This window comes from Alosa sapidissima, chromosome 9 (genome assembly GCF_018492685.1).
Source record: "Alosa sapidissima isolate fAloSap1 chromosome 9, fAloSap1.pri, whole genome shotgun sequence".
Lineage (NCBI taxonomy): Eukaryota > Metazoa > Chordata > Actinopteri > Clupeiformes > Clupeidae > Alosa > Alosa sapidissima.
The window spans coordinates 32,782,561-32,799,118 of NC_055965.1; the positions used below are offsets into that span (position 1 = coordinate 32,782,561).

At 39.7% G+C, this 16,558-nt stretch overlaps 3 protein-coding genes across 11 annotated transcripts in view; all 3 read left to right on the forward strand.

The window, feature by feature from the left end:
* Positions 1-16,558, forward strand: part of LOC121718943 (zinc finger protein 239-like) — a 627,858-nt gene that overhangs the window by 358,423 nt on the left and 252,877 nt on the right. The gene's annotated exons all lie outside the window — the stretch shown is intronic.
* LOC121718854 (zinc finger protein 665-like) overlaps positions 1-16,558 on the forward strand; it is a 1,212,449-nt gene that overhangs the window by 70,087 nt on the left and 1,125,804 nt on the right.
* LOC121718796 (NACHT, LRR and PYD domains-containing protein 3-like) overlaps positions 1-16,558 on the forward strand; it is an 800,724-nt gene that overhangs the window by 17,666 nt on the left and 766,500 nt on the right. For 5 of the 9 annotated variants that reach the window (XM_042103999.1, XM_042104001.1, XM_042104004.1 and 2 more), the window contains exon 6: positions 8,974-9,144. The exons of the other annotated variants lie outside the window; for them this stretch is intronic. In XM_042103999.1, the coding sequence (XP_041959933.1) occupies positions 8,974-9,144 (171 nt within the window). The remainder of the gene's footprint in view (positions 1-8,973; positions 9,145-16,558) is intronic. 9 annotated transcript variants of the gene reach the window in all.

Below are 16,558 nucleotides of genomic sequence, written 5' to 3' on the forward strand. Positions count from 1 at the left end.
TGGGTCCTGGGCCCAGTTTCCCGATAACGACGGAGACACGCTCTTACGAGGGTTTTCTACGATTCATCTTACGATCTTACGAGCTGCAACATAAAATGGAGACGGAAATTTATAACGGAGTTTATAAAAAAATAATTTCAATTAAAAAAAATAATGATTTGGATTTAAGGGGTTAAACATCAATTTATATTAACGTTCTCATACACATGCACACACACACATTGTATGTACATATATATCCCTATTGCATGGGGTTGCCATATGGGAACAATTGATTTATCTTAGTGTTTCTAATTGGTAGTAACACAAAACCTATATTTTACTATTTAAGTGTGAAAAAGGGGATTTAAGTATTTAAAAAAAATGTAGGTGCATGATGAGGATATATGTCTCTCTGTGTGTACGGCATGGATTTGCACACTTTCTGAAGGGGACTACTTGGGGTGGGATGGTTCACAAAACCCACGGTTCGGTTCGTACCTCGGTTTTAAGGTCACGGTTTTCGGTTCTGTATGGTTCTTGTTGTTATTTTTATTAAGGGGAGGGCTCTGTGACAATGCGGTCTCACTACAGTTGTATTATGTCCTCTGACTGTAATAGAACCCTATGAATTTGGGAAATGAAAGTCATATAAATGAAATAAAGTCATGTAAATTATGACATTATTTAATATAAACATTGGTTTAGATAAAAACAATTACTTTATGTCCGTAAAGGAAGGCTATTTATTCTCCAAGACGGACTGCACTATGACAATATCACCATGACATTATCACTTTATTGGCCAAAATACAGTTGAATTTGTATTTTAACTAGATGTATCAGAGCATAAATAATGCACGCTTAATTTAGTTCATTTCTAAAAGATTTGTAATGAAATAAAAAGAAATTCACATGATCAGTAGCCTAATAAGAGGGGGAAAAAAACACAGAATCGTTCCTCTTCAGGTTTGATGTCAAATAATAGTAGACTAACGTTAAAGGTGCAGACAGGGATTTAGCAGGAAGCCGTGTTTTTTTGTGTTTATGTTTTTGTTTAAATTTATTAGCAGATGGTGCTTGGTTTACAATTTAACAGCACCACTACTGGAGAAAAATTCTAGGGGAAACCCTGTATGAATATATAAATTAAAACTTTACAAGAATTTAACTGAATTTTACAACCACAATATATGTATAATTAGATTGTATTACACTTGTGCTACACATAAGGTAACATATGCACTAATGCCTCATTCACACCAGATACGTGGTGTGTGTGTTCCGTCACAGCTGTGGCATGGTTGTGTGTGTGTGTGATTTCAGACTTGGCAGGTGTCTTGCTACGGGTACCAGTAAGTGCAGTGTCAAGTTTGGCATTGTTTGGATAAGAAATGCAAAATATATTGTTAAATATATTGGTATGAGAAGCACACGTTGGGTTTCTCTGCTGTACATAGCCACTCCCCCTCTCACACAGCACAGTGCAGGACCAGAGACAGAGAGGATATGGGCACAGCATGGGTCAAGTTGTTTGGATGATTATCATGTCTGATTGTCAACAATAAAGACTCCCTGTATGCAGTTTGCTTCTATATCATTAAGCTATTCAGAACATAGCCTTACATCAAAGCTTTAGGCTTATGTCATTTCGATCAGCTACAGACAACGAGTGGCAGACAGAGTGTGTCACTTACGCTAGAGCAGGGGTTCTCAACCTTTTTGGCAGGTGACCCTTTTTTGATTTCACAAAACGTTGGCGACCCCAATCATTCATATGTTACGCGAGAGAGCGCAACTCATCTCTGCTGTAACATGCAGACGAGAGCGGTTCTTTAATTTTCCCCAAATGTCCTTATGCGTTGTTTTGCTATTTTATTTTGAACATTGATCAAGCATAATTCTGTCAATCAAACGTCATGCGGCCTGTCTAAGTTTATTTTTACTTAGCTAGATTATAATACAGGATCCGTTACGTAACTTGAATATCATGGTTTTTAATATTGTTTTATTTAATGTATGTATATTTTAATGTAGGCCTAATATACTGGTCAATTGTAAGATACCCAGTATCTCAGGTCTCTGCTGTAACATCCAGAAGAGAGCGGTTCTTTAATTTTCCCTAAATGTCCTTGCGCGCCTGGTTGTTTTGCTATTTTATTTCGAACATTGATCAAGCATAATTCCGTCAATCAAATATCTCATGTGGCCTGTCTAAGTTTATTTTTACTTAGCTAGATTATAATGCAGGATCTGTAACTTAACTTGAATATCATGGTTTTTAATATATTTTTTTTAATGTATGTATATTTTACTGTAATGTACTGGTCAGTTTTACCAAAGTTGGGAAACAATGGGCTAGAGATTGTTGAGTCACATTGTTGCAAATTTCATAGGATGATGCATCATTCCACAAAATGGTTTGTCTTCTCTATCAGGAAGTTAGTCAGTAAGCTTAACAATAAACATATAGCCTTAACTCAAAACAGCTGTTATAGGCTTATGTCATTTTGATCTGTAAAAATGTCACATGCAGCCATGCCTAAATTCTGCTTACTGCACATTAATCATAGGCTAATATATTATAATATAATATTCAGTATTGAATGCTTAGGAATGATGTTTTCCCCTACCGTACTATTTGTAAGCAGGTGTAGCCTACCTGCGGACATGTAAGTGCTACAGGTTTTCTACAGAAATGGCATGTTTGAACGGGCACTGCACTAGTTATATTGAAATAACAGAATAAGGATACGTTTATCACTACAAACTCAGCGGAGTGTTGCAAATGCAGAAACTGTTTATCTGAAATAATATGGCAGCTTGCGGATAGAGAACAACATGACGATAAAAACAGTTAAATGATGAAACTGAATATTGAGAATTGAAATGCAAAATGAATTTACATTTGAATTTTGAGACTGAAGTACCATGGCAAAATGGAATGCAAATCATTCCATGTTTATTCTATTTTTTAACCAAAATTATTCAAATTGATTTTAGGATTGCATTGTCACTTTGCAGATTAAAATACAATTTGATGGAAATTATTGCAAATTGCAATATTAAATTGCATAATGTAATGTATTTTAGAATTGCAGATTGCATTCTCAATCTCATTTGAATTATGCAACATATATGCTTCCATACATTAGGTGTGTAAATGCAACCCAGATCACACTGTTCCCAGTGTTGGGAAAGTTCACTTTCTACGTGAACTAGTTCAAAGTTCAGTTCACAAATTTAAAAATGAACTAGTTCAGTTCACAGTTCATAATTCAACATTTTGAACTAAGTTCACAATTTCCAAACTAGTGATGAACTAGTAGTTCTTTTTTTTCATATGTTGCTGCGAGCTATTATTTTTCAAAATTATTGCCACATCCCATATAGAATGCAGTTAATTTGGGTTGAGGATCTGTCTCGACAGTCTTTTGATTTGTTATTGGCTTGCACATACCTTGAAAGGCTAGCCAGGTGCTTCAGTTCAATGTGCCGTTTCAGGTTTGCTGTGGATGTGACTGATGTGCAGGCAAAGTTTGTACAGAAATGTACGATTTTTCCCATCCTCACTGACCTTGTCATAAAACTTGTTTTAAATGATCATATGAGGCCCCTTTGCTGCTTTGTCGTCTACATCAGCCTTTCTCAAACTTCTTTGACCTGAGGCCCAGTCAAGGCATACTTTGGGGTCATAGGGCCCACCTACATGAACCCAGCCCCCATCAAATTATTATAACAATATCACAATTATTATTATTTTTATACTATATTGCTATACATGCACTTCAGTCAATGTTTAAAGTGCTAAGATTGTTCACAAAAGTTTGTGAAAACATGCACATCAGAGTACTGCTTTACTAATGTAAAATATAATATGGCCTACAGTAGTTTCATTGTTTTTGCATTGTTGCATGATGTTTGCATTAGAAATACTTCTCAAAACAACAGCAATTATATGGGTGCCATTGTTTTGGGATGTTTCCCTCATGCAAGCATCATACACTGATAGAATAGTTATAGTCTGTGCTCTGATTTTTTTATGGAAGTTGCATAAATCCACGTCGTTCTATTAAATGTCGTTTCATAATGATTGAAGCTTAGCTTTGCTACCAACGTGCACACGCATGCATTGAATCATACTACGACTTAATTCTATGCCTCTATGTTTGATGACACCAAATCAACAAGTATTTCCTACAAATTGCAGAAACGTTTGTTTTCTTTTTCTGTCCGCGGTTCCTTGTTCCACCTTGAAAAGGTGGAACAGAAGCTGCAGGAAAACAACTTGAAGGAGACATGGGACTGCATGAAGGTTATCACTGGCCTGAAGAAGAACAGCAGCTCTGTGGAGGGGGACCTGCACAGGGCGAACCAGTTGAACCACTTCTACAACAGGTTTGACTCCCCTGCTCCAGCTCCAATGGCGGTGGTCTGTCCACCAGCCCCCACCCTCACACCCCCTCAATACCAGCACAACACTCACCTCCATCATCACAGGCTATCGTACCCCCACCATCACTGGATTTTGCCCCCCTCCCCCACATGGTGATCACGAACAATGAGGTGACAATGACCTCAGTCAACAGCCATCAGACACACAGATCCCAGATGCACCCCTCCCCCTCCCCCTCCCCTCCCCTTACACCCCTCACCATTACAAAGGATCAAGTGACAGTCCAACTTAAGAAATTGCGCAGCAATAAAGCAGCTGGGCCTGACAGACTGTGCCCAAGGCTACTCAAGGCCTGTGCTGCTGAACTGGGGGAACCACTGAAGCACATCTTCAATTTGAGCCTACGCCTTGGACAAGTTCCAACACTGTGGAAGACATCATGTCTCACCCCTGTCCCTAAGAAGCCACACCCTAGTGAGCTTAATGACTACAGACCTGTCGCTCTTACATCACATGTGATGAAGACAATGGAGCGATTGGTCTTAGGCATGCTCAGACCCCAGGTACGCCATGCACTAGACCCGTTACAGTTTGCTTACCAGGAGAAAGTGGGCGTGGACGATGCCATCACTTATCTTCTACACAGGACACATTCCCACCTGGACAAGGGGAAAAGTGCTGTGAGAATCATGTTCTTTGATTTCACAAGTGCTTTTAACACCATCCAGCCCCTCAGATTGGGAGACAAGCTTTTGCAGATGGGTGTGGACGCTCACCTGGTAACCTGGATTACAGATTACCTGACCGAGCGACCACAGTTCGTCAGACTGAAGAACTGTCTCTCTGACACTGTGATCTGCAGCACCGGAGAGCCACAGGGAACTGTGCTCTCTCCAGTCCTGTTCACCCTGTACACATCTGACTTCTGCTACAACACCGAGTCATGCCACATGCAGAAGTTTTCTGATGATACTGCAATTGTGGGGTGTATCAGGAACGGGCAGGAGGAGGAGTACAGGAGCCTGGTGGAGGACTTTGTGCAATGGTGCAAACTCAATCATCTTCAACTTAACACTTCAAAGACCAAGGAGATGGTGGTGGATTTCCGCAGGTCTAAGCCCACTCTGCTACCAGTTCACATTGATGGGGTCAATGTGGAGGTGGTTAGCACCTACAAGTATCTGGGTCTCCACCTGGACAATAAACTGGACTGGTCAGCCAACACTGATGCACTAAACAAGAAAGGGCAGAGCAGGCTGTACTTCCTGAGGAGGCTGCGGTCCTTCAATGTGTGCAGTAAGCTCCTCAGGATGTTCTACCAGTCTGTTGTTGCCAGCGTCCTCTTCTATGCAGTAGTATGCTGGGGTGGAAGCACAAGGAAGAAGGATGTGGGGCGAATTGACAGGCTGGTAAGGAAAGCTGGCTCTGTAGTGGGAGCTGAACTGGAGTGTATCACTTCACTATCTGACAAAAGGACCCTGAACAAACTGATCAACATCTTGGACAATGAGTGTCACCCACTCCACAGCACTATTGTTAAACAGAAGAGCCTGATCAGCTGGAGACTTCGCTCACTGCCTTGCACAACTGACAGACTGAGAAAGTCATTTGTCCCCAGGGCCATTGAACTGTTCAATGCCTCACTTAATGGAAGAGGAGAGATAGACTTCTCTGCATAGTCTGTCTGCCTCTTCATCCCCTCCATGTTTGGTACTGTCTGTCCACTAGCCACTTGTACCACTGTCTTTACGCCTCACTGTTTGCGTGCTATATTAGCACATTAGCACATATGCATAACCCCCCCCCCCTCCATGCCACAACTGTGGCCACACTTATACATTTTCTTAAATAGTTAAATATATAGATATATAGACTTTCCTTTACTTTATTTCTGCATTGTTGCACTGTTGACTTACTCATTTGCACTATCACCATGACCACTATCACCATTGCACTACCACCATTACACTCATTCACACAGAGCACCTTAGAGCACCTTACCATACCTTACTATGCACAGAGAATCACAGGCTCAGTCCCTGCCTCAGTCATTGCAAGCGCCTCTGATTTATTAATCACCACTATGTGGATACTGTTTTTAGAATAGATTTAGATTAAGTGTTAGTATAATTTGTAATTTTGTTATTTGTATTTTAGTATATTTTTATATATTGTATTAAGTGTTAGTATAATTTGTATTTTAGTATATTTAGCATATTCTTTATCTTCTACTGTCCTTACTGCTTAGTTGTGTTTTTATATTATATACTTTAATTACTCTTCTGCTGTTAAATAATGTGTTTGTCTTGTATGTATGCTGCTGAGACCTTGAATTTCCCCTGGGGATCAATAAAGTATCTATCTATCTATCTATCTATCAATTGCGCAGCAAATTATCAGACGATGCCCCGGAATTCACTCTGCAGACCAGCATTGTCCACGTTGCGGACTGCGGCCATAGACTGCGGCCCATAGTTTGAGTAATGGTGACCTGCATGCTGCCATATTAAGGCCTTTTAACGGTGTGTTTTAGCCGGGTTTTCGCGTGGAAGGCTCTGTAGAAATCTGGCACAACTGAAAGAGCGTGCCGTTCACAGACACCAGAATGAACGAGTTCATAGTAACGTTCATCAGGCAGTAATACAGTAAGCCTACGTACAGTTCACGTTCGCTCAAATATATATTTGTTTTCTCCTATTAATCCTTTCCTCTCTTTTTTATCTAAATGTAATGTAATCTGGCGCGAGAGATACAGTCAGTTCGTTACTATCACGTCACTCTTGGAATATATAATGCAGCGCAGCCGCAGCAGTTGAGGCCAGTTCAACAGGAGTCAGCGAGTAGCTTCTAGTCAACAGCTCTGCTGTGCCTCATTTTGCTGTTAACGTTAAGACTTCAAGAAAATTCGTGAACCTTCTCGCCAGGTAGGCATCTGAACTCGTTTTCCTTTACTTTAAGTTATTGTGCTAATCAATACATGAGTTATTACGGAAAACTTGGGAAAGGATGTTGGAGCTAATTCTATCGTTAACGTGCTAGTTTCTAGTCGACCATCTGGTGTTAATTTTAGACTGATAAGAAAAGTTACCTTTGTAATAGATGTAACTTGTAAATACTTCTCTGTTTTATCAAATTTTGAAGTGTTTTGTTTTTAATGGCAGTGTATACGGTTCGCCTCTGTGAATGTTGTCCAATGTTAGTGTTTCACATAAAAAAAGCAAGGTTAACGTTAACGTTAGCCTTAACTTAACGTTAGTTCAACAAGAGTAAACCACAGCACGTCGTCAATAATTCTGCTGTGCCTCGCTTTGCTGTTAAGACTTTAGTCTAAGAAAATGATTTAATCTTCTTGCCAGGCTTTGAGGAATTGTATCAGAGGGTAGCTAACGTTAACGTTAGATCTGCTGTTTTTAAGTCTGGTGCCCAACGACCAACGTCCCGCTTTGTTGTTTGAGTCTGTGGGGATCCAACGGCTGCGGCTCGAGCCCCAACCTCTCAATCGGAACTCCTGGTTGTCCTCGCTCCAGAATTCACCCTTCGCTAAGCCACACCCGAAAACCGCCACAGGCCAATCGTGGCTTAGCAACCCGTCACTAGGCACGGGAGGTCTGACAAGCTTTCGAGTTTTGCTATGTTAAGCAGAAGTCGAATTTGCGTTTTGTTTCCTTCGACTCTCCTGAATGAATGTAACATGCATGGGGGACGAAAGAGACACCATTTAAGCTATGTACTTCCCACAACTTAAATGTTTGACAACATATCATGAATGGTACTTCAAATAGGTGTTATTTTAAATAGATTGCTGATGGGTTATACATGTTGGTGAACGTCTGTTAACAACTTCTTGCCGTCATCGTGAAGCGTGTATCTCGCTCCTCGCTAACTTAACTGCACAGAGACACAGGATAACGGACAGAGTAGGCTATCTGAATTTGAAACACCTCTGATTCTCAAGACAGGCAGGCTAGGAGATACAGGATAACTAGAACACAGAGGGAAATGTTACAGGTCTTGCAACAGTATGTCATAACCAATTAAAAAGGACGATATATATAATTTAGAAAATGTGAACTGAAACTGGACAGGCCATAATAACCTCTGACTAGTTTAGGCTACTTATTGTTAAATTGCAATGTGAGCGGCAGCCAGCAGGGGAGGATACGTCACAAGATTATTTAAAAAGCAAATGTGCGTCTGCCCTGATTCTGATACCATGGCGGTATTAATTAAACCGTGGGGGGCCGCCATGCTGAAATAAACATAGAGGAAACACTGGGCTATAATATAAAATACCATTTTTTAACAAGCCTTCCCTAAATTCTAAAATGTATCAATGTGTAGGCTTATTCATGAGCTCATATCCTGAATAGCACCTAAGCATCTAACCTCTTTGAGGGTTAGAGACAACATGTGGGGACAATCTATATTAAATTAGTGCAAGTGAATTCTTTGACCAGCTGCTGACCAGAGTAGTGATATGACAGTGGTGGACAGTAGTGATCTGATCTGATGTTCTGTTCTTGATTTTTATTGATCAGGGCATTGTGTAAACAGATCTTCCATTTATTCATGTTATTTTTTGTTGTGTTCTTATGCAGGCTTGCTGATTGTAAACTCACAGATACGTCTTGTGAGATTGTGGCTTCAGTTCTACAGTCACCAAACTCCCTGCAACAGCTGGACTTGAGTGACAATGACCTTGGGGATTTTGGAGTTCAGCTTCTCTCTAAGGGACTGTCCAGTTCCAACTGCAAAATACAAACATTAAGGTGGGTGCAGACGTTTCTTTGTAGTCTTTGTATCTTTGTCTGAAATGTCCTCATTAGTTAGAAGAACCATGACAACATAACAATGGAACATCAACTAGTCAGCGAAATGAAAAAGTAGCAATTTTTGGTTTTGCTTATCGTACCATCTCAAGCTGGTAATTTTATCTGGTCTTACATTGCTGGTTTAACTGGCCATGCCAGCTTATGTTGGTCATTCTAGCAAACCAGCATGGCCATCTTACACCAACAATGTCAAGCTTGGCAGGCTGGTCACCAACATGACCAACTTAGCCTACACCAGCTGTATCCCACATGTCAGGCTGGTCACACCAGCATGACTAGCTTCCTCAGAGGGTCACACCAGCATGTTCACCTGCTGTCCAACCAGCTACACCAGCAAAGACCAGCAAGAGTTGGAAGAAAACCAGCCCAGACCAGCTGAAATGCTAAAACCCGCTACCAGCATAAGCTGGTTTCAAGCTGGGGTTTTTTCAGCAAGGGGGAGAGGCATGGGTGGATTATGAACTTTCGGGCCCCTGGGCCCAGATGTATTAAGGGCCCCCCACTTATTGTCGTATATGTAGGAGGGGGGGTTTGGGGGTCCTCCCCCAGAATTTTTTTAATTTGTTTGATGTGATGTCCTGTATTCTGGTGCATTTTGGGGATGGCCAATACTAAATTCAATCAGATTCATAGCCTACATCCTGATTTGTTGATATTGAGGCAGTGATTCCATGCAAAGGCTTGGGCTTCAGGGCCCCCTGCCCCCTTGGGCCCCTGGGCCTGGGCCCGGTAGGCCCGTGCAGTAATCCATCCCTGGGGAGAGGGGAGGAATATTGCACAACTAATGCAATTAGTAGGCTAAAGTCAGTCACTGTCAGTCACCCTCACACTGCCCAGGGTGTCATACAAGCTAGGACCGCTACTGCCTCTTGAATTGTCATTGTGTGAAAGAGTGAATGTGAGGCAAAAAATGTGTAAAGCTCTTTGAGTGCTCGAAGGAGTGAAACACACTAAATGCCATTTACCATTTTAAAAAAACTGAACCTAAATTGGGTCCTTCATAGCATTAACTCTCAAGCAAGCTGTGCATTGTTAAACATTTAGCTAGTGCAGACTTGATGTGACATAACGGATAAACATAGGCCACTGCTATCGTGTGTCATATTATTTACCGATAGGTCAATACCAGCCAAGTCTCTGAAAAATCCTTCTTATTAAGTTTTTGAACCTTCGACATTATTGGTCTGTAAATTGTCTGACATTTGTGTCAGTTAATATTTCTCATGAGATATCTTTGAGTTTTGTAGTACCTTGGCTATGTGTTTTGTGCATACTATAGTTAGCTAAGTTATGCTAGCTCTCGTTGGTATTTCCAGAGAATGTCTAAAAAGAACTTGAACTCTCGGGAAACTTCCTTCCTTTGGTTCCATGTGGGGGCGCTCGCGGGCGAGTGCAGAATGAATGGATGTCAATGGAGCTATACCCCTCAAAATCCACATCTCGGGTTATAATTTTTTGTCTAATAATCTGATTGTTGCATTCGAAAGGGGAGGCAAAGAAAATACACACTGCTGAACATTATATATTTTTTTAAAGTCGCTTATAAAGCCTTTCAAAAATGTCAGTGACATCATTCATTAGCAGAATGGTAGCGTGTTATGGGCAACGATGACCCAACCTGTAAAAAATCAAGGAAAGGATATTCAAATATTCGTTCATTTAACTTTTGTCCTATAATCCATATTGAACTTGCAGAAATTAATACACTACCATGACTTGGGAAATTAGAACTATTCATTATAAAAAGAATTGAACTATATGCAAATTGTAAGAACTATATGCAAGCCACTGCCATTGCATTGCCATAGATAAGCCATAGATAACCAGTCAACAAGGCAAATATTGGCTGATGCCGATGTTAGGCCATTATATTGTTCATTGCACCCCTACAATTTAGCCATATTACATATTGCACTACATCTTAGTGAAACATATCAGATTTGTGTGTTTGTGTGTGTGTGTGTGAATGATCTATGCCACACTCTAAAACCTCACAGCTATCATTACTTCAAATGTTTAGTAAGTATAACTCAGTTTTTGTGTTTTGTTGAGATTATTTGCCTAAAATGAGTGTAATTTAATGTTGAGGTGGAAAAGTAAATTTAAATCAAGTAAACTACTTGAATTGCTGAAGTTTGTGCTACACTGTGAATTTAGTTGGTTAACCTTAATTACTTTTAAAAAGCATGCAAACCGATGAAATTGAGCCTTGAAATTACTGACTAATCTGAAATAGGAATTGCAAGTTGTGTAAGTAAATGCTTACTTAGTGTAGTGCACTTACACTACTGAGAATTCCTATTTCACCTAACTAGGTCATTACAAGTAAAGCATACTGTGTTTTTATTAACCCTTTGCAGACCGCACGTTCTAATTTCGGTACCCCAGTACCGATGACGTTCAGTCTAATAACTCCGCCATACCCCAACCAATTTTATCAATGAAAACTTCCTCAAAAACCTCACATCATAGGCTTTCTGGCGATATGATTAGTTAAGGGATTTGTGGCGCGAATTACTTTTACTACGTGAAGGAAAAATCAAGAGTTGACGTCTCCCTCCACTAGAGGAAAAACAGCAGGAAGCACTATGCATCGTTGATCTTCACGTCGTCCAAAGGAGAAACTACTGGATCATCTGAGGTAAAAACAAGTCTTTTTATGTTATTACTACTTGTTATCCATGTTATTACTTCAAAATCGTTTTTAAAAGTTATTTTTCCTGGTAATTACACCTTGTATGCATGGCCGTAACATAATGCGTGTGTGTGTTCACTTCAGCTGATATGACAGCTTGTATTTTAGCACACCGTAATCTTTAGTGAACTCATTATTTTCAGTCATTTTTGGGGGTTACTATATGTCAACCAAGATTACAGACCTACTAGGACTGAAACTTTAACGATTTGTTCTATTTTGAACGATTGCTTGCTTGTCATCTGATGATACAGAAAACTAGCTACGTAAGGTAACGTTAGCATCAGGAGAGGCTGCAACATGTCCTTGACGCGTAGTCGCGATAAAGTTCACTCCCCTGCTTCATGACTGGCAACTTTATGTCAAGTACACCTAATCGGTATTTTATTGTCAAATAAACCTTTCATTCCTTCGTAATATGTATAGCACAATTTACAGTTGTTTGTAGCCAAGTTGCTTAGCTTACTTAGATAGAAACATCTGACATGAATGACAACGTTAATGTTATGTTACCGACGTGAGTGTGTTGATCACCGATGGTGTAATGTAAGGATTTTATTCATTGACTGCTGTTTTCATCAATACATGACTGAAGATTTGTTAGAAATGTGTCTTAGTATTGTTTAACTTTTAGGCTGTAAGGTTTGCTGCTACGATTATGAGGTTTTTGGTTGGCTAACTATGATGGGAGCTCATACACCCAAGCCTACTCGTCGACATATCATTTTCTAAGGGGGTGTTTTGTCTTTACGCAACTGCAGTAGCCTATGTACAGTGTGTATGTGTATGCATACGCTGTTTAGATGTTTTCTGTCATATCTCCTGACTCATGTTCATGAATCAATGTTTGCTTGTAAGCTGGTATGCTATGTATAGTTTAGCCAAGGCAATAACACTTATAGTGAGCTCTGAGACTAATGTTACCTCTCCAAGCAATATCGGAGTCCTTTAGTGACAAAAATACTTTTAATGAAAAGAGTCATGGTTGTGGTGATTATGTGGAAGTAATGTAAAATAAAACTAAACAACCTATTCACTATCAGACCTGTGATTCTTTGTTATTTTAGATGGAGGGAGAGAAGTACGTGCAACTGAGGTGAAAGTAGCCGACTGCTGATGGCAAACATGACCCCAAGGACCACGATGGCATGGACGGGTAGTTTCTGGATGAAGAGGAAGACAATGATGTGCTAGAGGAGGAGAGTAATCTCCCATCATCCTCAGATGGGTAAGCATGTTTGTGTGTGTGTGTGTGTGTGTGTTCGCCCAACTGGGCGTATGCACATTTCTGGTTGTGATAAGAGTGTTGCTTATAACAATAATGACAGGGATTATAGTGATAATAGTTTGCTTAGATTTGTAATTCAATTTCTAATTTTCTTATCTGACAATTTCTTTATTTTGAGCTTGGTCAAGTCCCATGTCAGGTAGAAAGCATACACTTTGCCTATCCTTCTAACACAGACAGGGACACCAACTCCAGTAGCATTTACACCTCATCGTCTGCTAGGCTTAGATGGACACACACACACACAAACACACACACACACACACACACACACGCCACAGCTGTGACAACACACACACCACAGATCTGGTGTGAATGCGGCGTTAGTGTATCACCTTATGTGTAGGGCAAATGATATCGATAATTATATATTGTATCGAAATATATGCTGTATGGTTGTTAAATGTATTGAATTTCTTCTAATGTTTTAATTATTTATATGTGTGAATGTGAATTGATGCTTTGTTATGCTATAATATGAATTGATGCTTTGTTCATCATGTTAAAGTATTTTGTTGATCTTTGTTATACTGTTGTCTTGTCATTCTTGTAGTTCTAATAGTTACTGCTTGTTTGTAAACATATGTTTATGTTATTTACCTGAAGTTGTTGTTCCTGATTATTTAATGAAATTGTTAAAGACTTGCAGTTATGAGTAAATTAATCATAACTTCTGAACCAAAGGTGATAAATTGATTCTGTTTTTTTTCACTGAGGAGAACACAACACTGTCTATCTTTCACACACTATATCTACAATAGACATTAGGTGAAAAGTAAGATTCATCTTGACAAATTGATATTTTCGTGTTTTTTGATGTTGAATTTTGAAGGTATTGTTTAAAAACAATGTGTGTTACCCTCAAACTTATTAACTATGATATGTACCATTTTAAAGGGCTAGTTCTCCTGATTACAATGGTGGGTATATCTTATCTCTGTCATGTAGCATGGCCACACAATAAGCCTTTTTGTCTCACAAGGGCATCAAGTATGAAAAAACGGAATGTTTTGTGCCGTCTGCAAAGGTCTAATAAATTTATCATAACTTTTGAACAAAAGGTGATACATTGATTCTGTTTTTATCACTGAGTAGAGGACAAAATTGTGAATCTCCCATACACTCTAAGTTTTTCTCTATCTACAACAGAAATTGAGGGAAAAATGAGATTAATCTTGACAAACTGATAGTTTTGTGTTTTTTGGGGTTGAATTTTAAAGATATTTTTAAAATAATATGTGTGTTCTCCTCAAAATTATTAATTATATTTTATACCATTTGAAAGGGCTATTTCTCCTGATTATAATGGTGGGTAAATTATATCTCTGTCATGTACCATAACCACACAATAAGCCTTTTTGTGCCATAAGGCCATCGAGTATGAAAAAATGGAATGTTTGGCGCGGTCTGCAAAGGGTTAAACACAGTATTCCAGATTAGTCTGTAATTTCATGGCAATCGATTTGCATGCTTTTCAAAAGTTTAAAGGTGTAACATTAGCCTGGAAATCCAGACCCTGGAAATCTAGAAAGACTAAGGGCAGGCCTGGAGTGGGTAATCGGGAGAATTCCCGGTGGGCCACTTCACTTTTGGGCCGGTCGAAGGAAAAATATTGACATTTGCCACGTTAATCTATCTTCTCTTAAAGTTGGCTACACACGTTCGCATTCTATGCCTAACACCGCAGCCTCTGCATGGGTTGTTCTCCCCTCCCAAGAGTTAATTGGTTGGGTCCATATACTGTAGCCCGTCTTTTCTAAAAAGTTTTCTCAGATACCAGCCGGGCCGGCCCTACCGTAGTGATAAGCGTCAGGGAGGATGGATGGTAGAAAGAGGCCATGAGGGACTGAAAAGGCCAGGGCTCAGTTCCCCGAAAGCATCTTAAGCATAAGAGCGTCGTAAAGTCCCTCTTACGAACGTCTTAAGATTTGCAGACTGTTTCCCGAAACCATCGTAACTTAAGAGCGTCGTGAAAACACTCGTAGATCTACGAGTGCTCCAGAGTACTCGTTACCGGCTAAGAGCGTCTTAACAGTACTTCTCACTGAGGTCACCAACAGGACATACAGAGGAATTACAACTCAGAAAATACATAATCCAACTTACGTTCCCATTCTTTATTGTGTTTACCTGTGATGAATCAGATTTTAGCATGCAAAATAGCCTACATTTAATGGTCATAATAATGTGATGAAAAGCGGACAAAAATGCAATCAAGTTATGAAACGAGACGTTGCCAGAATAGTTTGACATTATCTTTGCTAAGTGAATATTTTATTAGGTCTATGAGGTAAAAAGCAGAGAAAGCAACATGTGGTTTAGTCTGTAGCCTACTGCATCAAAATCTAAGCCTACACATTTCCTCTCTTTCTTACTCGACTTCTTTCTTATCTTCAAACGTGTTCTTAAGTGACACCGCGAAAAATTATTGCATGGTGCAACAATCTAATCTTAAAATAATTACAATTATTTATGTCTCTGTGTGGTATATAACCTAGGCTACTTGGGATGCTTACATGCAGATGTCAAAGTGTTTCTATTTTCGTATTGATGTGAATTAATGTGTAGATCCGAAGTTTAAATGGTAGGCCTGTGACGTGCAGTCACCTGACATCACCGTCAAATCAGAGGATATTTCAGAACTATTAACGTGGACAGCTCCCCTTAAGAGCATCTTAAGAGCAGTGCACGCGCGTTCACGCTACGAGCATGTTCGGGAAACATTCGGAAAAACCAAACGAACGATCGTAAGATGAATCGTAGAAAACCCTCGTAAGAGCGTCTGGGTCCTGGGCCCAGTTTCCCGATAACGACGGAGACACGCTCTTACGAGGGTTTTCTACGATTCATCTTACGATCTTACGAGCTGCAACATAAAATGGAGACGGAAATTTATAACGGAGTTTATAAAAAAATAATTTCAATTAAAAAAAATAATGATTTGGATTTAAGGGGTTAAACATCAATTTATATTAACGTTCTCATACACATGCACACACACACATTGTATGTACATATATATCCCTATTGCATGGGGTTGCCATATGGGAACAATTGATTTATCTTAGTGTTTCTAATTGGTAGTAACACAAAACCTATATTTTACTATTTAAGTGTGAAAAAGGGGATTTAAGTATTTAAAAAAAAAAGTAGGTGCATGATGAGGATATATGTCTCTCTGTGTGTACGGCATGGATTTGCACACTTTCTGAAGGGGACTACTTGGGGTGGGATGGTTCACAAAACCCACGGTTCGGTTCGTACCTCGGTTTTAAGGTCACGGTTTTCGGTTCTGTATGGTTCTTGTTGTTATTTTTATTAAGGGGAGGGCTCTGTGACAATGCGGTCTCACTACAGTTGTATTATGT